The sequence below is a fragment of the Misgurnus anguillicaudatus genome, chromosome 22, assembly GCF_027580225.2.
Source record: "Misgurnus anguillicaudatus chromosome 22, ASM2758022v2, whole genome shotgun sequence".
Lineage (NCBI taxonomy): Eukaryota > Metazoa > Chordata > Actinopteri > Cypriniformes > Cobitidae > Misgurnus > Misgurnus anguillicaudatus.
Window position 1 is genome coordinate 32,438,836 of NC_073358.2, and position 20,149 is coordinate 32,458,984.

General features: G+C 36.9%; 3 protein-coding genes across 4 annotated transcripts in view; 1 reads left to right on the forward strand and 2 right to left on the reverse strand.

Annotated features, from left to right (window-relative positions):
* The window catches only part of pkn3 (protein kinase N3), a 26,400-nt gene extending 21,181 nt beyond the window's left edge, over positions 1-5,219 (forward strand). For both annotated transcript variants that reach the window (XM_055199442.2, XM_055199443.2), the window contains 7 exons: positions 402-578; positions 720-782; positions 868-944; positions 1,025-1,167; positions 1,337-1,444; positions 1,531-1,611; positions 3,780-5,219. In XM_055199442.2, coding sequence (XP_055055417.2) covers positions 402-578; positions 720-782; positions 868-944; positions 1,025-1,167; positions 1,337-1,444; positions 1,531-1,611; positions 3,780-3,980 — 850 coding nt within the window. In that variant the 3' untranslated portion in view covers positions 3,981-5,219. The remainder of the gene's footprint in view (positions 1-401; positions 579-719; positions 783-867; positions 945-1,024; positions 1,168-1,336; positions 1,445-1,530; positions 1,612-3,779) is intronic.
* zdhhc12b (zDHHC palmitoyltransferase 12b) lies at positions 5,215-12,048 on the reverse strand. The gene is made up of 5 exons (XM_055199483.2): positions 11,600-12,048; positions 9,450-9,589; positions 8,444-8,533; positions 8,189-8,355; positions 5,215-8,098 (listed from the first exon to the last, which is right to left on the reverse strand). The coding sequence occupies exons 1-5, from the start codon at positions 11,694-11,696 to the stop codon at positions 7,783-7,785; spliced, it is 810 nt and encodes a 269-aa protein (XP_055055458.2). The 5' UTR covers positions 11,697-12,048; the 3' UTR covers positions 5,215-7,782.
* Positions 12,049-12,213: 165 nt separating this feature from the next.
* Positions 12,214-18,174, reverse strand: uap1l1 (UDP-N-acetylglucosamine pyrophosphorylase 1 like 1). The gene is made up of 9 exons (XM_055199464.2): positions 17,642-18,174; positions 16,541-16,745; positions 16,251-16,426; positions 15,637-15,809; positions 15,179-15,372; positions 14,171-14,311; positions 13,900-14,085; positions 13,087-13,153; positions 12,214-12,813 (listed from the first exon to the last, which is right to left on the reverse strand). The coding sequence occupies exons 1-9, from the start codon at positions 17,928-17,930 to the stop codon at positions 12,724-12,726; spliced, it is 1,521 nt and encodes a 506-aa protein (XP_055055439.1). The 5' UTR covers positions 17,931-18,174; the 3' UTR covers positions 12,214-12,723.
* Positions 18,175-20,149: the final 1,975 nt, after the last annotated feature.

Genomic DNA, 20,149 nt, shown 5'->3' on the forward strand with positions numbered 1-20,149 from the left:
TTTTTTCTTATGGGATAAAAATTTATCTTGCGCAATTATGCACATTTTTAGAATTTATGCAAATCTTGGTGTTTTCATCCATATTTGTTTTTTATGCGCATTTCCAAAATGCGCATAACAGTAGGTGGATGGAAACATACCTAGTGTTAACAATGTCTTGTGTATTTTTAAAGAAATATAATGGTTTATGATGGGTACAGACTACTTTTTTGCCTCTCAGACTATCATACCATCTATACAGTTGTGTCATATTTTTAGCTCCCTTTAATATTCAGTTTTATTTTCATGTTACAGACATTTTCATACATACGTTTACTGGTTAGACATTTGTCTAGTTGAGTATGCAAATGAATTCAACAGTATGTTCACTTGTATTATAATAAAATAATTTCATTTGTCAGTTTAATGTGTGAAAAGCGGATTTTTGAGACCATCAATGTATCCCACCATCCTTTCCTGGTGAACATGCATGGGTGCTTCCAGACGTCTGACCACGTGTGTTTTGTGATGGAGTATTCACCTGGAGGAGACCTGATGACCCACATTCACAACAACATCTTCTCTGATCGGCAGGCCAGGTATACACAGTGTTACTGTCTCTTTAATTAGTGTTACATAAGTATTTACATAAGTGCCACACTTGTCCACATGAGATGTTTACTCACTAAATGTATATTTTTAGCATTGGCCTAACTTTGACTTAAAACACTTTCTGTCAGGTTTTATGCTGGTTGTGTATTACTAGGCCTGGAGTTTCTGCATCAGAACAAAATTGTATATAGGTAAATACACTTTTACAAAAATGTCAATCCCTTTTTTATGCAGCATGTGGTCTCATGCATGATTTTTCTCTTTCACCCTTCTTAGGGATCTAAAGCTAGACAATCTGCTAATGGATTCTGATGGCTTTGTGAAAATTGCAGATTTTGGACTTTGCAAAGAAGGTATATTTATACAGATTTTTGTTTTTACCTCAAATTGTGGTATTTGTACAGAGAGTCATTGACATTTTGCCCTCACTAAGGTATGGGATACGGTGATCGTACATCAACCTTTTGTGGCACCCCAGAGTTCCTTGCTCCAGAGGTTTTAACAGACAGCAACTACACCCGTGCTGTAGACTGGTGGGGTCTGGGTGTGCTCATCTATGAGATGTTGGTGGGAGAGGTCAGTCTTGCTCCTTAGATTAAGATACTAAATAATGTACACTTAATTGTGCATGTATGGGAGCAGCATGTGTTAAAATAATAACTATAACGTTCAATATGCTGTAATGTGTGGTACTGTTGGATTTAAACATTTTGTAAACAAGCATCGTTATTTGTGTTTCTGCCAGTCTCCATTTCCTGGTGATGATGAAGAGGAGGTGTTTGACAGCATAGTAAATGATGAAGTACGATACCCCAGGTTTCTGTCCCCAGATTCAGTCTCGATAATGCAGAAGGTAGGATCTTATCTCACTTGCTTAAAATATTTTTAATGAAGCTTTCTGGTTCTCGTACAAGATCCGACTCTGTTCTCCTTTACTAGTTGCTGCAGAAGAACCCCGAAAGAAGATTGGGAGCAGGAGAGCAAGATGCTAATGACGTGAAAAGGCACAGATTCTTCCAGGTGATCATTTATATTCAAATAGTTCTTCAATAACTTTACAAAATGCAATCGTTTACTTGTCCTAAAGTGTTACATTAGCCTCGCGTAGCCGGACCTTCAATACTGAAGGCTTGAGTTAAGGTTGAAATGGGCTTTGTGAGATCTGTTGTGTCTTGTGACAAAGTCTCCTGGTTCAATTTTGTCCCATTTCAGAGAAACGTGTGTGCCAAAGTTGCAGTAACATGTTTGACTGGCTGGTGTAAAAAACTTTAAGGCCATTTGTTTCAGTGTTTGCGTAGTTACTGCACTTAGCTTTTGTAGGGCAGTGTAGCTGAAACATGGCACTAGTATGGGTCATGTGAAAAACAGACGTGTATAAGAAAAATATTCCCCACCTCAGTATCTTCAAATCTCAGTTCTGACAAGTCCTTGAAATCCTTGAAAGTTTGTGAATCTGGGGGGGATTCAAGACCCTGGTAAGTTTTTGAAAATATACATACATAGATACAGGTCATTGAAAGTGCTTGAATCTATTTTATGCAAGAAGTTTTCTGGAAAAAAATTCATAATATTCCCTGTGTAGTGTAGGATAATATCATAAAAATTCTAGACTTTTTAAGCACACGTGCTAAACTGTTTTAAACTGCTCAGGGCTCAACATAAAGGACTGCCCGGTGGCCTGGGGCAAGCGTAAAAGACATTCGGGCCATTAAAAAGTATTGCCACTTGCCCGAGCAGGCCAGTGCTTCACCCTCAGTCACTAAAATATATTTTTATCAATGTATATTATTTAACATCTTGGAAGCAGACATTTACTTGGGTAAAACACGATGAAAGAAACAATGAAATTGTTTGCACAATTTGCTGTCAGTTTACAGGTAAAGCAGAAAAGTTGGGAGCCTTTTTCTTTGGAACATGCCTGTTGTATATGTATACAATTATATTTGACTTTTGAATTATTATTTTTAAATATGTGGCACTGACATTTTTGATTGACCGGGCCAGTATAAAAAATTATTTGCTTTGAGCCCTGCTGCTTTAAATGCTTATATCTTCTGTATGCGAAATTCGCTTCTAGTGGGAGGGGCAAGTGCTATGTGGATGTCTGTTTGCAAGATGGCTGATGTTGTTTGTGCATTTATCGAGAGTTACTGGTTTGTATTGGTCTCCTTACTATAGGGGGAAAATAAACGGAGCAGGTCGATAACCGTCACGTGACTCAAAAGTGAAATGTGTATATACAACTTACCAGGTTGCCCAATGTCCTCACTGACACTCTTCCAAGCGAGGTCCTTTTTATTCCTGTCTCGATAGAAATAAGAACTTGTGTCGTATAGCTTCGGGTGACTGCTCTAAGACAATATCAAGCGTTATATCCTTCATGTTGAATGAGTGACTCTGGGCGGGGCTGCCGCCACAGCAGCAAGCAGGCTCCTGATTGGTTAACGCGGCGCGAAAATCCGTCAAAGTTCAAATTTTTCAACTCGGGCGTCAGCCGCAAATTCGCGTCAAACGCAAAATGCACAAAAAGCACCATTCGTGTGTAACGCAGCAGATGCTCAATTCGTGGCATTTGCGCGAACGAGGTGGAATTACGTCTACCGCGCCAAACGTCTTATCCACGCGCGAGACCTCCAGATGCACGTTAGCGCGTCTTCACATTGACTTAACATTGAAATCACTCTCGCTTAACGCCTCTACCACGGCTGGTGTAAACGCAGCATAACGCCGTCTTTGGCAATATTTCAGATAGCGATATACTTCCTGGTTCCCGCATCACCGTGTCTTTGTCGTTAAGCCTCACCATTGGTTGAATTTGATCTACACATTCAGACGCACTTTACCCCTGGTGGCACTTACCCCAAAGTGTCACAGCAGCGACGCAGCACGAGTTCCATCAAAAAGGAACTGTAACAATGTATCTTTAAAGGTAACACGATGTAACTTTGCTCTCACTTGAAATGTGTCCCCACAGTTAGTCCTTGAAATTGAAGGTATTGGACCTGGAAAGTCCTTGAAAGATCCTTGAATTTTAAGTTAACTAAAGTGTGGGAACCCTGTTGACATCATTGATGTCAAACCTGCCGTGACGTCTCAAGAACGACAGTCAAGCAGGTTTAGAACGAGATGGCAGAATTTCAATCTAAAGATTTTTTTTCATCAATCAATGTTCCCTTTGTTTCCACCAGGGCATAGACTGGGAGGCCCTGTTGGCCAAAAAAGTCAAACCTCCTTTCCTTCCATTGATTAAAACCCCAGGAGACGTCAGTAATTTCGACTCGGAGTTCACACGCCTGAAGCCAGTGCTGACCCCTCCACAGACTCCCTTCTTCCTCACGGCCGAGCAGCAGGAATTCTTCGCAGACTTTGACTTTTCTGCTCTGCACTGACTTCCTCTCGGATGATACATCACTCGTTTGTTCTCTATCCAATTCTCTCTACAATTATGCGGCAAAGTGTCACTTTCGACTATTGTATGCTTTTTGTGAAACATGGCTGCTATTGTGTGCTTGGGCTCCAAAGACCATCCTTGAAGGACCACCGCTGGACTTTAAAAGTAAGAAGAAACGTACGACCAGAACACTGCGACCGTCTGAACGAGAGGTTTCAGTTTCACTGTGAGTAAGCTCGGCTCTGCTAAGCTTTTAACTGCCCATCCTGCTTTGTTTTCATGTATGTTATTTTTGCTTATACTGTTTGTTGTCTGTGACACTTCCTTTGTGGTGTTTACCAGTCATCAGATGTTTATTTTTGTAGCCGGTCCAGCTGGTAAAAGAGTCTTCCTGTCACACTGACTATGATGCCAAAATACACTGTTGCACTGTTAACCGAACAGATGATGAACGCGTCAGACTGAGATGCGGTGGGGAGGGAAACGCTGCGCTGTCTTCTAGCTCAGTTTTTAAGGATTTCTGATGTAGTGCTGATCTGAGCAATAAATGCAGCCGGAGAATCGTAAGCTCCTTAGGTTTTACTCCGTAACTATTGGAGTTAGTACTTATAGATCATGCAAATTCTTCCATGTCACGTATGTTCATGTTAAACCCTCACGTTTGTGTGTGACTCGAAAATGTTGATCTCTGGTTGTCCCTAATCTGGATTTGATTTAGGATTGGTGCCCCAGATAAATGTTGCTCGTCTCTTTCCGAATCCAACACTTAATTGTTGTTAAATGTCTTGTGAGTGTTCAGCTGCAGCTTTTGCATTCAGCTCTGTCCTCCTTGTCTGTATATTTCCTCTGTACACATGTGCATACGGTTCAAGACTGTTGAATTAGGTGAACCGTATTCTTCTTTGTCTTGGCATGATACGATTAGCACATTGATATTTAATTAAACCATGAATGACTATTTATGAATCTTAGGTGATGAAGAGCTGTATATCCGAGTTGTTTGTTCATTCATTAATGTTTGTCTGTATTTTCTTTTGACTACATCAGATTATTGTTTTACCGAGTATATCCAATGCGATTTACTACTGATAGGTTACACTGTGAACAAAAATGACACTAAAATATTTAAAGGAAACCTGCCCTTTCTATGAGCTATGTGAAGGACAAAATAAACAGAAGTAAATGTTATAAAAGGTTATGAATGTATTTGTAAAAAATAAATTACAACGTGACCATGTTTGTTCAGTTTATTGAATACAGAAGTTTCAAAATTTTTGCATAACAATATTGATCAAAACGGCGCAAATCATCCATGAAATGTCAGCATTAAAGGGATAGTTCGCTCAAAAAAATGAAAATGCTGTCATCATTTATGCTGTTTAAACCTGTAAAAATGTCTTTGTTTTGCTGAACAAAAAAAAGAAAATATTTTGTATTGAAACAGGAGCACCATTGACTTCCATAGTGGGAAAGAAAAATACTATGGAAGTCAATGGTGCTCAAAAATCGGTTTGGCTACAAACATTGCTCTGAACAAAGGAATTTATACAGGTTTGGAACAAATTTTATTTTCAGAATTTTCATTTTTGGGTGAACTATTCTTTGAAATGTCGATTAGTTAACTCTTTCCCCGCCATTGACGAGTTATCTCGTCAATTAAGAAAAAAGCTTCCCTGCCAATGACAAATTCCATATTTCTGCTATTATCAACTAGGTGGCGTGCTTTCCCAACTTATAAAACACTAAAGCATCCACTGATTCTAAAACAGTATAAACTCTGTGTATGTTTTGATCATCGTTCTGAATCAGATTTCTAACAAAAGTGCTTTAAAAAATGCAATTATTTCAGTTATTTGCTTAAAATTTGGTATTTTTATTAAACTTATCTATGTTTGAGATGTGATAAAAGAACAAATAAAGAGTTTTTTTTTTAAGCAGAGGGTCTGTTGTTTCATTTCATATATTGTATGTTTATATATGGGTCAGTGACAAAAACAGTTTGGCAAGATGAGAAATTCAAAAATCTATTTAAAAAACTTGCATCGGGTTTATTTCAATGCACATAGTGTATTTACCTTAATTTTATGCAATAAAAAAATCACATTTGGACCATTTTTATGAAAGTTATGACTGAATGGACCTGAAAATGTTAATGGTGCCACCAATTGTGCAAAAGAATGAGAAATATTAAATATTTTATCCACCATTAATGGCATGTAAGCGTAATTATCCTTAAAAAAATCATTTTAAAATATAATTTTATTAGTTATTTCATAATGTAAATTTTAATGCATTTTTGTAATATTTGTCCTGACATATGCTGAAAACAGCTCTGTCATCTAAATAATCTTTGACAAATGATGCAAAAATGTATGTAAAAAAAATCATATTACACTAAACTAGATGATTATATTTTATTCCACATTTTTTATTAATATATTTAAAAAATACTAGTTACACTAATTGACACAGACTGGTTATGCCACATTGACATTTTTGTAATTATTCCCCAAATATTCTTTCAAAATGAAATAAAACTAGAAATTTTAGACTGCAAAATTTATTTTGAAATTTTAACCCTTCTACATTTAATTGAACCATACGGACACAAAATAATTAATGTCACGTCATTGACCCATATTTTTAAAGAAGGACATTTACTGAAAGGCATTTAACTTTTGAAAATCATAAAAATGCTGGCAATTTAAAAAATAAACGCTGGCGGGGAAAGAGTTAAAAACACTTAAGTGCAATATTTATGGAAGCGATTCAAAGACATAAAAACAAGTATAAAGCAAAAATAATTATTGCTTTTTCTGTCTGTATATTGCGCTAAGGACATAACAGGAATCACTACATACATACTCTATTTACCAACAAAATATCTTTATGCACTTGCAGTACAAACTGGAATCTAACAGTCATAGGAATGTCACGTCACATGCACTTGCATCTTAAAGATGCTAAAATGTGTTATAAGAAATACCCCGTTTATAAAAATGTTTGTAACATTGAACATTACTGCACTATGTTTTGTATTTCATGTGTTTACTTCTCTGTTGTTCAGCGAGAGAAATTGAGATGACTTTGTACTTGGTACAAGCAAGATAAATAGGTATAAAATCACATTACTAGCATACTGAAATCTCACTACTGTATAAAGTGCTATAGGAAATCTTTTCAAAACTACATCTCATTACACTGATCTTAAATGGGGGAATCTAGCACAAACATACACACAATTCTGTTTCTGTATAAAATATGTATATACAACCTCCCACATTTCCAGTTCATTAACATCCCATATTTGCACAACTGCTGATGCAAAACCATTGCTGATGTACAGTAACAAGATGATATCATCTGTTTATGTCATGTCATGCATCTTGGAAAAGAGATACGTTGACAACTTTACAATGATCAAAACTTAACCACGATAAGTCAATAATTAGTATATTTGAAATATAACCAGTTAGCTTAAAAGTCATTAAAACGTATTGCATTGCACACATTTCAGCATTGATAAGCTGTCATGATTTTGTGCTTTTTATTCGGCTTTTGCTATTAAAATATGCAAAATCCGCACAGACAAATTGTCTAAGTACTATCTGGTCAAGGTATCACCAGTTAAATAATTATAAAAATGCTCATCATTCCAACTTCAAATTGCAACGACAAAGTTCATGCACTTAAAAACCACAAATCACTCAAAGCTACTGCTGATGCAGTTTCCACCAAAAGATCAACTTCTAATTGGTTACCTGTAATTGTAGCTATACGACTTCAAGGTAGCACTGTGATTAAATTGGATCATTGCCTTGCTTAAAATACACATGCTCCCACACCACAGGTTCCCACACGCAGAAGAAACCCCAGAGGTTGCGCAGGGTTCCACGGTCGAAAGGGTTTTCGTCTGTGCCGCAATGCTTGAGGTAAGAGATTCTGTGACGAGACATGAACTCCCACGTGGTGGTATTTAGAGATACCAGGTAGAGGTGAGACCCCAGGAGGAGAAGCACAGTTAAGGATAGCACGGCCACCACCGCTGACGCTCCCAGAAGAACACCATTGGTCCTCAACCACAGCTGCCAGGTGGGGGCATGACTGAAACCTGACCTGTAAAGTTAAAGTCCAATTAGATTTTAAACTTCAGCATTACATCTTTGATAACTGAGTCTGGCCTACTAAACACATAGCTTTACTCACCAGGCCATGTACAATCCCCACAGTAAGACAATGAGCTGGACAGCCAGATAAAGCACAAACCAGCGATGGTTTCTTTCCCCGACACAGTTCTCTATCCAGGGGCAGTGATGATCATAACGCCGCACACAGTGCTGGCAGGTCTGGCAGTGTTTGGATCTCATGGGTTGCTTTTAAAAAAAAATGTAATTCATTTCTTTTCACACAACTATGTTACATATGTAGTGCATCTTAACAATATCATTAGAGACGACATACCTGTGCCAGGCAGTGGCCACAGCGCCGCAGCCGCAAGGATTTGGTCTGAGGAATCATGTCCTGTTTCTCCTCTGTGATGCCAAGTGTGAACTGAAATACAGTGTGATGTATTTCTGAAGTCTGTTTATTCAGCCGAGGTATTCATGCAGATGGTGGGTATATATATATATATAGATAGATGCTAGTGGGTGATTCTCGCGAAATTAGACTTATGAGGTGTCATGAAACATTTTGATAAAAAAGTAAATGCTATCAAAATAAGAAGCATACAGTTACAAACATCTCTTCATGTACTATTTTGCACATGATTTCAAATGTCATCATGCAAACCAATTTTGTTGTTTTTTCCACATTTAAGGGGACATTTTCATTACCGCAACGTTTTCCAAGACTGGATTTTGGTTCTTTGACATGGAAATATTTATAATTATAAAATCTAAAAAATAAAAAGCTTCAGTGCATGTTATACTATAAACATTTACAGTAAAGAAACATGTTGGATTTGTTCATTATTGGTAAATGTAGAGACAATAATAAAGAATATAAATGTGTCCAAGACTAATTTTCTCATCCTCCGCAACAATTTTCAATCATTGTTTAAGCCTTTAAGGAACTAACACATTTTTAAAAAATGTTGGAAGGGACATAATTGACTGACACTCAAGATGGCTACCAGGTAAGCAGTTCTTATTTTTTCTCTCCAGATAAAAGTTGAAATTTTGTTTGTTATAGACTACCTAGACAACTTTTTAGATCTCATTACCAAAACACGAGTTTGTAAATGCATGTATTTAATGTTATATCATGTTGTGGTAATGATCATTTTTATAATGATAATCTAAAAAATTTAAATAATTCTATAGGAAATATTTTTTAAATCCTCTAAAAATAATGGTTATAGTAAGTTCAGACCTTAATTTTATATGTGCAAAAAAGGTCTTCTGATGCTGGACACCTTGTAAATCTGAATTTCGTGAGAATCACCCTAGTGTCTCTATTAACTGACCTGCAAATCACAGTCATCAGAAAGGACAAAACCAGGATCCATGAGTGAAACTGCGAAATACAGCAGCACGGACACCAGGACCAGCAGGACAAACAGAACTGGCAGTGCAAGCTCCCCCGTCTCCTCCTGTTTCCGTAGGTCTGCAATGAAAACAGAATATAGTAGAGTGAATAGTATAGTGAATAGGGTAGTAGGGTTGAATAGTTATTTCTTTAAAGACGACTTTAAAGGGCACATATTTACACATTTTACAAGTCTCAGGTGTGCCTTGAATATGTCTGTAAAGTTTCAGTTCAAAGTAACCCGCAGGTCATTTGTAATAGCATGTCCAAAATGCTCCTATTTCATGTGTGTAACAACAAAATCGGAAACAGTATCCATGGGTTTCATGTGACATCACATAGTGGTGCAGGTGACATTTGTAAGACCAAATTGCAACATGCTTCTATGCATGTGTTAAAGGTCCACTGTGTAGATTTTAAGCGCCATCTAGCAGTGAGATTATGAATGGTAACCAAGCGTGCCACAGCTCACCCATAGATATGCATAATAAAAGCTAGATGTCTCGTCCGCACTGCTGGCCAATTGAGGTTGACGTCCATTTTGTCACAGTCAGCTCGCTCACTCGTAACATTGTGTTTTAATCGTGCATGTACTTTTTAAGTAACCAGAACTTGCTAAATTTTCTACCGATTTTCAAACTGTTTGGTTTGTTATAAACGTCAGAGATGTACTTATGAGAATGCATCTTTATGAATAATGTTCAAGCATCCAGAATTATAGCCACGTTAAAAACGTTTTTAAGAAACGAAACCATTTGTAAATCTGTCAAGATTTCAGCGAGATAAGAGTATTTTTGTTCGTGCAGATCACTCGCCTTACATCAGGTACCACAGAGCCAGCCGGAAGGTTTGCCTGTGACAAGATGGCCGCCGGTGATGATGTTAAGAGACTTCGCCGTAAGAAATCTAACCTTTATTATGTATATCTATGAGCTCACTCCTCTCTTTTTAATTGCATAGAAAAGCTACGGTAGCTGCCACAGGACAAACATGTAGGGGTGCACCGATAAATGGCAATATACACTAATAACACGTGGCCGATAACTATTCTGAATCGCACAGCTATTTCATGTACTACGGCTTTTGATCAGTAACTTATCGATCTGAAATTACTGTTAGTTTGTGTTGTTTATAACATGCATTTGAAAAAGCAACACTCGTCAAACATAATCATTATACATATTCTTTATTATCGTGAAAATACCTGAAAAGGTTTGAAGAACAGCCATATAAATATATATTTTTATATATATTTTAACAATATAAATTTATGTTTAAGTAATTTCCTGGAGCTGCGTGTGTAATAGTTCTTCTTTTGCCGCCCATATTGAGTTTCTGCACGAGAGCGCCCTCTGGCTTTTGGATGTAGCGGCATTTCAGGGTAATTCATTGAAAAGCATAGCAAGAATCATCGGACGATTTATCGGTGCACCCCTCCCAATTCAGTATAGTGTTAGTTAGTATTCTAATCTACTTCAATTACATGTGTATACCATAGTAGAACTGGATATAACAGAGTAAGAAAGTGTATGTATCATATAATATGATATACATATTATATGACCATATAACTGACCATGGTACAGTAGAGAGTGGTGAAAGAGTGTAGTAGACAGAGCGCAAAATACTATTATATAATACAAAAGAATATAACAGAGCAGGGGTCTCCAACCTTTTTAGGAGCAAGGGCTACCACAATGGATAAAACAATCTGGAGGGCTACTTTGTCTACTAAAAACTTTTTTGTTTTACTTTTGATTTTGTTGATTTTATTTTATTTGTTGATATGTTTTATTATTGTTTAAATGTTAACCCACATAAAAGAAGCGAAGTTAATATAAAAAATGTAATAAATAAATAAATATCAAAATTAAGGCTATTAACGTGCCTTTGGCGGGCAACTATGTAGTAGAATAGAAAAAAAGCTGAATAAATAGTGTAGTGTGGTTATATAGATTTTCTAATGTAAAGACCCAATTATGCAGCTAGAGGTGTGAAACAATATTGTGTAGATTAACGTTATCTGCTCTCCATAAATCACCACATCACAAATAAAACACAATATGATTACAGTATAAGAACACTCACCGGTGTCGTGGAGGAAGAGGATCAACGTTATCACCCATGTCAAGATGACATGAGCAGTCCTCACCAGAAATCCTGATCCGAACACATTTTTAAACATCCTAGCATACTTAACTATGAACACCTAAGCACCCGTCTGCCGTTTGCTCGAAACGAAATGCATCTTAATGTCAAACGAGCAGATTTCTATAAGCAGCTAGCTGGGTTAGCCAGCTCATAAGAAACCCTGTTAACGTTAACTTACATCCCAGCTGTCAGTGAGCTCCTACGCATCCTACAGGAAATTCCAGCACAAAACCCAGTTCGCTGACAAAATCATTTTTAGCCTAGCATAGCGATCTGTATGCTGCACATCTAATGCAGTGGGATATGTAGATTAATAACGCAACTAAAGCGCTATAGTCTATTATAACAGCGTTTCTTTCGCTCTAATAAGCTTGTTGATTCCGTTTGCTGGTTAGATACATGTCACGTTTCCTATTGGGCACCAGTGGTCACGTGACCTTTGGATCGCAAATAAAGAGACACACGATAAAAACACACTCTAATGAATTATAAGGGAATTTGATTTTATTTCTGTTGTAAAGTATTATAGAATCCAGAGCATTTTAAATTAAAATGTGTATGGTCTGTTTGTCATGCTGGTAAAACACAATTTCTGTCATTTTTTTATTTGTTTTATTGAAATATTCTCTGATAAGGAATTACATTGTTGGCGAATCAATATAGTAGTTTGCCTAAATGTTTTTCTATACTTATTACTTATGTAATAACTGATTTGTAAACATCCCTTTGCATACCTGAGCACAACACTTAAAGTGATAGTTCCCTAAAAAACAAAATTCTATCATCATTTTACTCTCATGTTGTTAAAAATGTGAATAGATGTCTTTCTTCTGATCGATCGGAGGCCCCATTGACTTCAACAGTAGGATAAAAGAATACTATGGAATTCAATGGGGCCTCAATCAGTTTGGTTACAAACATTGCTCAAAATATCTTCCTTTGTGTTCATCAGAACAAAGAAATGCATACAGGTTTGTAACAGCATGAAAGTAAATCATGACAGAATTTTCATTTTTGGGTGAACTATACTTTTAAAGTTAAACTGTCTTCATGTGAAAATACTATGTAGTCTGCAACATTTTATTTGCTTCATTCACATCAAGATAAAAGGGAGACTTCAAGTTCTTCTGTTTTAGCAGCTTTTCCAGGCCCTGCGAAGAAGTGGCAAAATAACAAAGAGAGAGTGAGATAGAGATCCATATGTTCACACTTGTGCTTATAATTTTAAACTCTGTGCTGTCAGTTGTGCCTTATTTATTCAACTAACTCCTTTACATATGATTCACCTCAAAAAGCTTTTGTATGAACATTTTAAAAAACCTTGACTGTTTAACCATAACCATTAACTTCAGTTTAAAGACAATTCTCCAAACACAGTTGGTATTGAAAAGTATACCAGTAATAATAATGGGTCAACAACTTACCTCGCCAAAGTATGATACCAGAGGAGAGATTTCACAGATTGCTGGAGGGTCTTCATTCTGTGCCATACTGATAAAGAAACAAAGAAATAACAAAGTCAGTCATCACAAACTCTTCCCCCTGCTGTCCATCCTTAGGAACTGCCTCTAAATATATGTTTTTCTATAGGGTATTAAAGGGAAAGTTCAGTTTAAAATACAAATTCTGCCATCATTTACTCATCCCCGTGTTGTTCCAAACCCGTACAAATTTCTTTTTTCTGATGAACACAAAAGAAGATATTTTGAGAAATGATGGCAAACACACAGCAGACAGTGCCCATTGACTTCCATAGTAGATTTTTTTATTTTTATTTAATGGGTACAGTCAACTGTGTGCTTATCATGATTAATCTAAATATTTTCTTCATCATTTATCACAATACTTCCCAAATATTTTTTCCTACTATGGAAGTCAATAGCAACCATCTTTTGTGTGTTTACCATTATTTCTCAAAACATCCTCCCTTTTTGCCCATCAGAACAAAGAAATTCATACAGGTTTAGAACAACATGAGGATGAGTAAATGATGACAGAATTTTCATTTGTGAGTGAACTATCCCTTTAAGATGCACTACTTGATGTTTCCTTAAAGTTTACCCAGTCGGGTGATAAGTTATCCATAGTATAAGGGTAGAAATTTGTGTTTGTAGATTTCTGTTATTATTATAGTGTTATGAACTGTAGCTCACAAAAATAAAAATAACTTTAATATTATAAAATATTTTACATTATTATATTTAAATATTATAATTTTTTTAATGATGTTTTATCACCTATGTTTTGGGGTAATAGGTTTATCTTGCTCATCCAAAATGTTTCCACCAGCTGCCAATACCCAGCGGTAATGTTGTGCTAACAAGGATCGGCGAGCTGTAGTTGGTGTGTCCAGAGGAGCCCCATCAGCATTTTTCAGGGGTGAAAATTCCTCCTCTCTCGGTACCTCAAGGGCAACAAATTTCCTGTTTTAAGAAATGGCGCAGTAAGGTATATGGCAGTACTTATATTTGTCTTAGCATCAAAACAAATGATGGTTGTAAAATTCACTTTGAGAACTGAAAGACATCGAAGACAAATTTCTCCATTTTGATGCCGTTGGGCTTGACCGGTTTTATCAGGTTTCCCTCTCCATCCACAAATGGCACTTTCTTTATAGCCAAATGCTGGGTCAGCTGCCCTTCAAGATTTCTGAATGAAAAATAATAACACAATTAAATGTCAAGCAAGTGGTGTAGACATCAATTTTATCTGTTAGTTTTCTAATTATTATTATTATTATTATTTAAAGGAAAACAGCACAGTTTTTCAACATTTTACTATGTTCTTACCTCAACTTAGATTAATTAATACATATCTATCTTTTATCAATGCAAGCACATTTAATCTTTGTATAGCGCTTCCTGAATGTGTTAGCATTTAGCCTAGCCTCATTCATTCCTATGGCTCCAAACAAAAGTTTTATTTTGTGCCACCATACTCGTGTAACTACTCATGTAAGAGTCTTTAAATAGGGAAAACATGGAAGTGTTTGGTGGCTTCTAAATTTATCCCTGTTTGGATCCTAAGGAATGAATGGGGCTAGGCTAAATGCTAACACATTCACGAGGCGCTGTACAAATATTAAAAGTGCACGCATTGAAAAAAGGTAGGTATGTATTAATTAGTCTAAGTTGAAGTAAGAACATAGTAAAATATTGAAAAACGTGTTGTTTTCCTTTAACAGAAAATAATGCTAACAGTACATTGTTAATTCATATACATAAATATTGACTATGCAAAAAGCATTCTTTTTTGAAAATATGCAATATTGCTATACATATGTGAGTGTATGTTATACGTAAGGAATAATTGATGACGGGCCATTATATTATTCAAAAAAATGCACACCTAAGAAGGTAATTGCACCGCGGGTGGTAATTTTAAGACATTTGACAGGACAGGTGTGCGTTTATGGAACAAATATTGTAACAAATATCACCAAAGCAAACACTGTTTTGTTAACCTTGCACACCTAATGTACATTCAAATTGAAGAAAAATTATGCTGCCAACATACTCAGCTACTTCCTGCAAGAAGCCTCTGGTGAAGAAATGGTTGCAGATGTTTCCAGCACCGAACAGGAGCTCTCCTTTAGGATCCCGCAACTCTGCAGTCTCTGGTTGTATCTCGCTGTACTCTACTACCTGATATAGACCATCTACACGACACACCACTCCAACAGGCTCGGCGGGATAAGCCTTTTTCACCACCTGATAAAATGTACACATGAATACTAAATCTAACCTAAAGTATGAAATCTTTATGATTATATTTTCTAATAAAGAAACACTGCATCAATGTAGGATAAGAATGTGTGCATATGTGGACATTATAATGCCAGGTTGGTTGTGTATGAGTTCAATATTGAGTTATTCAATATATAATCACACAAATCTAACACAGTTGAGTTAGGCGGCTAACTCAAACGAGCCTTGAAATGGCAAACAGATAAACAAAGATTAGGACAGTTTTACCTTGCCACCACAGTCTGCTCCCTTATTTACACAAAAGCCGATAAAGACTGGATCTGCCAGCTTCACCAAGATGTTGTCCACACAGTACACATGAAGATACTCCACCCCTCTTCTCTCCATGTCCTTTAAAATCTTGTTGTCCACTAGGGCCCGATAAAGGCCACCATTTCCATCTTATGAGAGAATAAAAATAGAGAAACAAACATTAAATACAACTAAATACTCTTTAGTTGTATACTACTTTATATCATCCTGTTGTCACATAACTAATTCACAAGTTTGCATTAACATGTAATCAGATACAATAATGATTGCATATTTGGGGTACACAAAGTACTTCCCTCTCATTACCTGGAATAGGGTAATAAGGAATGAGGATGGAATAAGGATGCTGCAAAAATGTTACAGGGATCAAGTGTGGGATGGCTATTTATACTGACCTCTTCTTACACTGATTGGTTGGATTATAAAATATCCTTTGCCATATCGGTTTTATTTAAGTGAAATACACTTTAATAATACAATTAGGGCCTATTAAAAACTCCTATAGGTCCTTAAGCAATGTGCATCTTCATTTAGTTCTCCTGTTTGGAAGAAAATGAATGATCTGTAACCTGGTGCCATCGCTATTTTGTTCTTCTTCTCCAGAATGACCTTCCCATCAAAGCCTACGGCTGGTATCATCCTCTGCTCAAACATGACCACGTTGGATGGGCAAAGACCAAAGTAGCCATTATCCTTGAAGAACTTCTCTGTGGGCGCCAGGGTGAACTCACTGGTCATTATGTACCTATTAAACAAATCATCAAAACAGCAAGACCAAATTTGTTTTGACCAAGTCATTTTCTGTTGGTTGGTAGAGGTTGTTCATAAATTACGTCATAATTTGCTGAAAGGCCCATACCATGGTACTGTGCACCTACAGCCATGCTTCAGATTGGCCAGCTCCTGCACCTTCTGGATACGCTCAGCCTGGATCTGGTACAGTGTTTTTCCACTAGGAAGCCCAACATTGTACATTCCTTTCGGGTATGACACCCCGAGTCTAGTCCCCTGACCACCAGCTAACAGCAAAACAGCCACTCTGTTCTGAGAAATCTGCAATAACCCTGCGTAAAGAAAGTTGAATAAAAAATATAAATAACATCATGCAAACATACATACAGTATAGTACACAATAGGGCTTGGCATTATATTAAAGGGGATATTTCACAAGACTTTTAAAGATGTCAAATAAATCTTTGGTGTCCCCAGAGTATGTATGTAAAGTTTTAGCTCAAAATATCATATAGATAATTTATTATAGCATGTTTAAATTACCACTTCGTAGGCGTGAGCAAAAATGTGCCATCTTTGTGTGTGTCCTTTTAAATGCAAATTGGCTGATCTCTTCACTAAATGGCAGTGCTGTGGTTGTATAGTGCAGATTGAGGAGCGGAATTATCCCCCTCTGACATCACAAGGGGAGCCAAATTTCAATTACCTATTTTTTCACGTTTGCAGAGAATGGTTCATCAAAACGAAGTTACTGGGTTGAACTTTTCACATTTTCTAGGTTAATAGAAGCACTGTGAACCCAAATCTAGCACTTAAACATGAAAAAAGTCAGATTTTCATGATATGTCCCCTTTAAATATTAGCGACCAGTCTTCTTTAAAGAGGCATCCTTTGTTTGTGTATAGGGCTGTGTCCCATAGGAAGGACTAAACGAAACTGGAAAGCAACGTGATTGCAAGTGCTGACAGTGCCAGAAATCCACTTCCACGAGGACAATTTCCCCAAATATGTTCCAGCAAATAACCTAAGTTTTTTTTGTCTCCAGTGCTTTTTGTACCCTATAGGTTCTACCAAATATCTATTTTGTATTCTAGAATACACGAGAAAATGCCGAAATACTGACGATTAACCGCGACTGTTTGAAATATACCGAGATATTAAATAAATGTCATGCATTAAAAAAATGTTATCCTCAAAGTTCAGACAAGTCCTTGCTTCTGTAAGTTACCTTCATCATCCCACAGCTGAAGTGTTTCTTTGTCACTTTCACGCACACTTCCAATGAACTCCGGCGCAACGGGCTCCATCCGCGCGTCAAGCCCAGCATCAGCGCTCTCGTGTCGGCTCGCTGCCGCTACAGCGCCCCGGCAGTGCTCCAGTAATTCCTTCGGCTCTAGCTGAGATATTTCATTCAACAGCGCGCTCCTCTCATCTGCAGAAAGTTCAGCCCAAAACTGTAACACATGGCTCTGTCCTGCAATGTGTAACCTTTCTTTAGCTTCCTCGAACGAAATCATCTTTTTCTACTGTAAAATTAACACATTAGTGATGTGACAACAAACCCCAACACGACTAACGTTACCCACGTCTAAATCCGCCCGGAACTATCGGTCAAAGCTGAGCCTGCGATTGTAAAATAAACGCATTAACGCAGCCGTACTGAATTTGTGGGATGACAAAAACCTACTGTGAATCCATATTTACTTTATAGGAGTCATTTCGGGACTCCCCCTCGGCATAATTGTGGCCGTGTTTGCAAACACGTTGAGCGACTTCACTGTTGTTTCGAGAACACGCAGCTGCCGTTCATGCGGCGCTGCAAGAACCGACAGACGGATGACATCAAAATACCGCGAGATCATACTGTGGAGTCTGCTGTCGAGCCGCTGTCGCGGAATTGTGATGTCATCAGGTCGTCGGTTTTTGCGCCACCGCATGAAGTAAAACAAGGCTATGGACAAAATGCTGTCTGCAGCAGGTAGGGAGCTCATTAGGTTTTGAGACACGGTTTGTATTTTCTCTAGTACTGCAGATGAATGACTTCCTCACACTTTTAACCACTGTCATGTGATCAGTCTTGTGCTAGTCTGCTGAGTCTTTCCACCTTTACAAACAAAACTGTCAGACAACTTCCCAAAAATCAAATAGAAATGGGCTTGTCTACTGATCTACAGCTATGAATCAGAATAATACAAATTTATAATATACAGCTGATTATATATTTATTATTCTTAGTTCATGCTAATTTCTACATTTAGGCTACTGTTACCATTGGTTAATGCAAAATTAACTAACATGAGCAAACAATTACCATTTACATTGAAAAGAACTAACATTATCATAGATTAGCCATTGAACATGGCAAATATGTTGCTTATTTCAAGTTCATGCAAGCTAATGTATTAACAAACGTTTATTGCAAGGTGTCAACAAAACTTATATTAACACTAAAAGTATAGTTACTTTATTATTTAGTATTTTAATATAATACTAACAAAGGCTGACCTTTATGCTAATTACATCATATCCTTACACAAAACTGTACATTTTTTAAATATTGTGCCTACATATTTAGTTTACAGTAATTTGAAAGCATCCCATAGTCACATAGTAGCTGTCATTCGTAATCAAGTGAATAATAACATCTTCAGAATCAAGAGTGGCTTTATTTGAGTTACCTTACAAACATAAATATTTTTACTCTACATTCACTTTATGCATTCTACAGCATACAGGACAAAATAGATTTGATTTTCATTGTCCAGTAAACGTTTTTTGCATTGATTTCAGCATCCACTTTAACTTCACAGATGTGTCATCACATCTAGATATGTTTGGATATATTTGAACATTGTATTTATGATATTTAGGGGACTCCAGCAACAGTACATATTGATATATACATATATGTGTGCGGCAAACACTGTGCATTTAAACTCACAGAAGCCGTAACATGGCTGTGGCAACAGCTGAACTGTAAGGCTATAGATTTCAGATTTCACACAGATTTCAGATCTCTCCATCAAGAAAAGTGGAGAACGGTGCAAAATGCAAAACATTGACAAAATAGCCGCATCTGTTATGGGGCAGGCAATAGAGCTTTGAAAGCCATGTAAAAACTCTACAGTGCAATTTGTGCATATTTAGACAGGACACGCATACATGCATTACAAAAACTGCATTGATTCAATGGGATTAGGGCCACAGCTGAGTTCAGTTTGACTACCATCAGGCATCAGAAGGGTTAAGATTGTGTTAAATTTCCCAGATCTATTTAAAGTATTTTGACAAAGCAAACAGTTTTTATGTTTGCACAAACTTTCTCTCCATAAAAGTTATACACATGTAGATCTGTTACTGAGCAGGTTTAAGAGCTCACTTGAGAAAACGCATCTTCAACCCAAACCTGCACAGGAGTCTACCTGAGAATCCATAGAAAAAATATTTCAGTCTGTCATGAATGCGGTCTTCCTATGCATTCCCCCAAAGAGTCTAAAAGCAGCTTAATTTTAGTCATAAATAAGGCAACTATATTAACACTAAAGTCTTGTAGAATTACAAAGGGCAACAACCCCTCAAACTGGTGAGTTTTAGGCCTTGACATGCAATAGTTGAGATTTTAAAGAAAAACACCACAGTTTTTCAATATTTGACTATGTTTTTACCTCAACTTAGACAAATTAATACATACCTATATTTTTAGCGCGTCGTGAATGTGTTAGCATTTAGCCCAGCC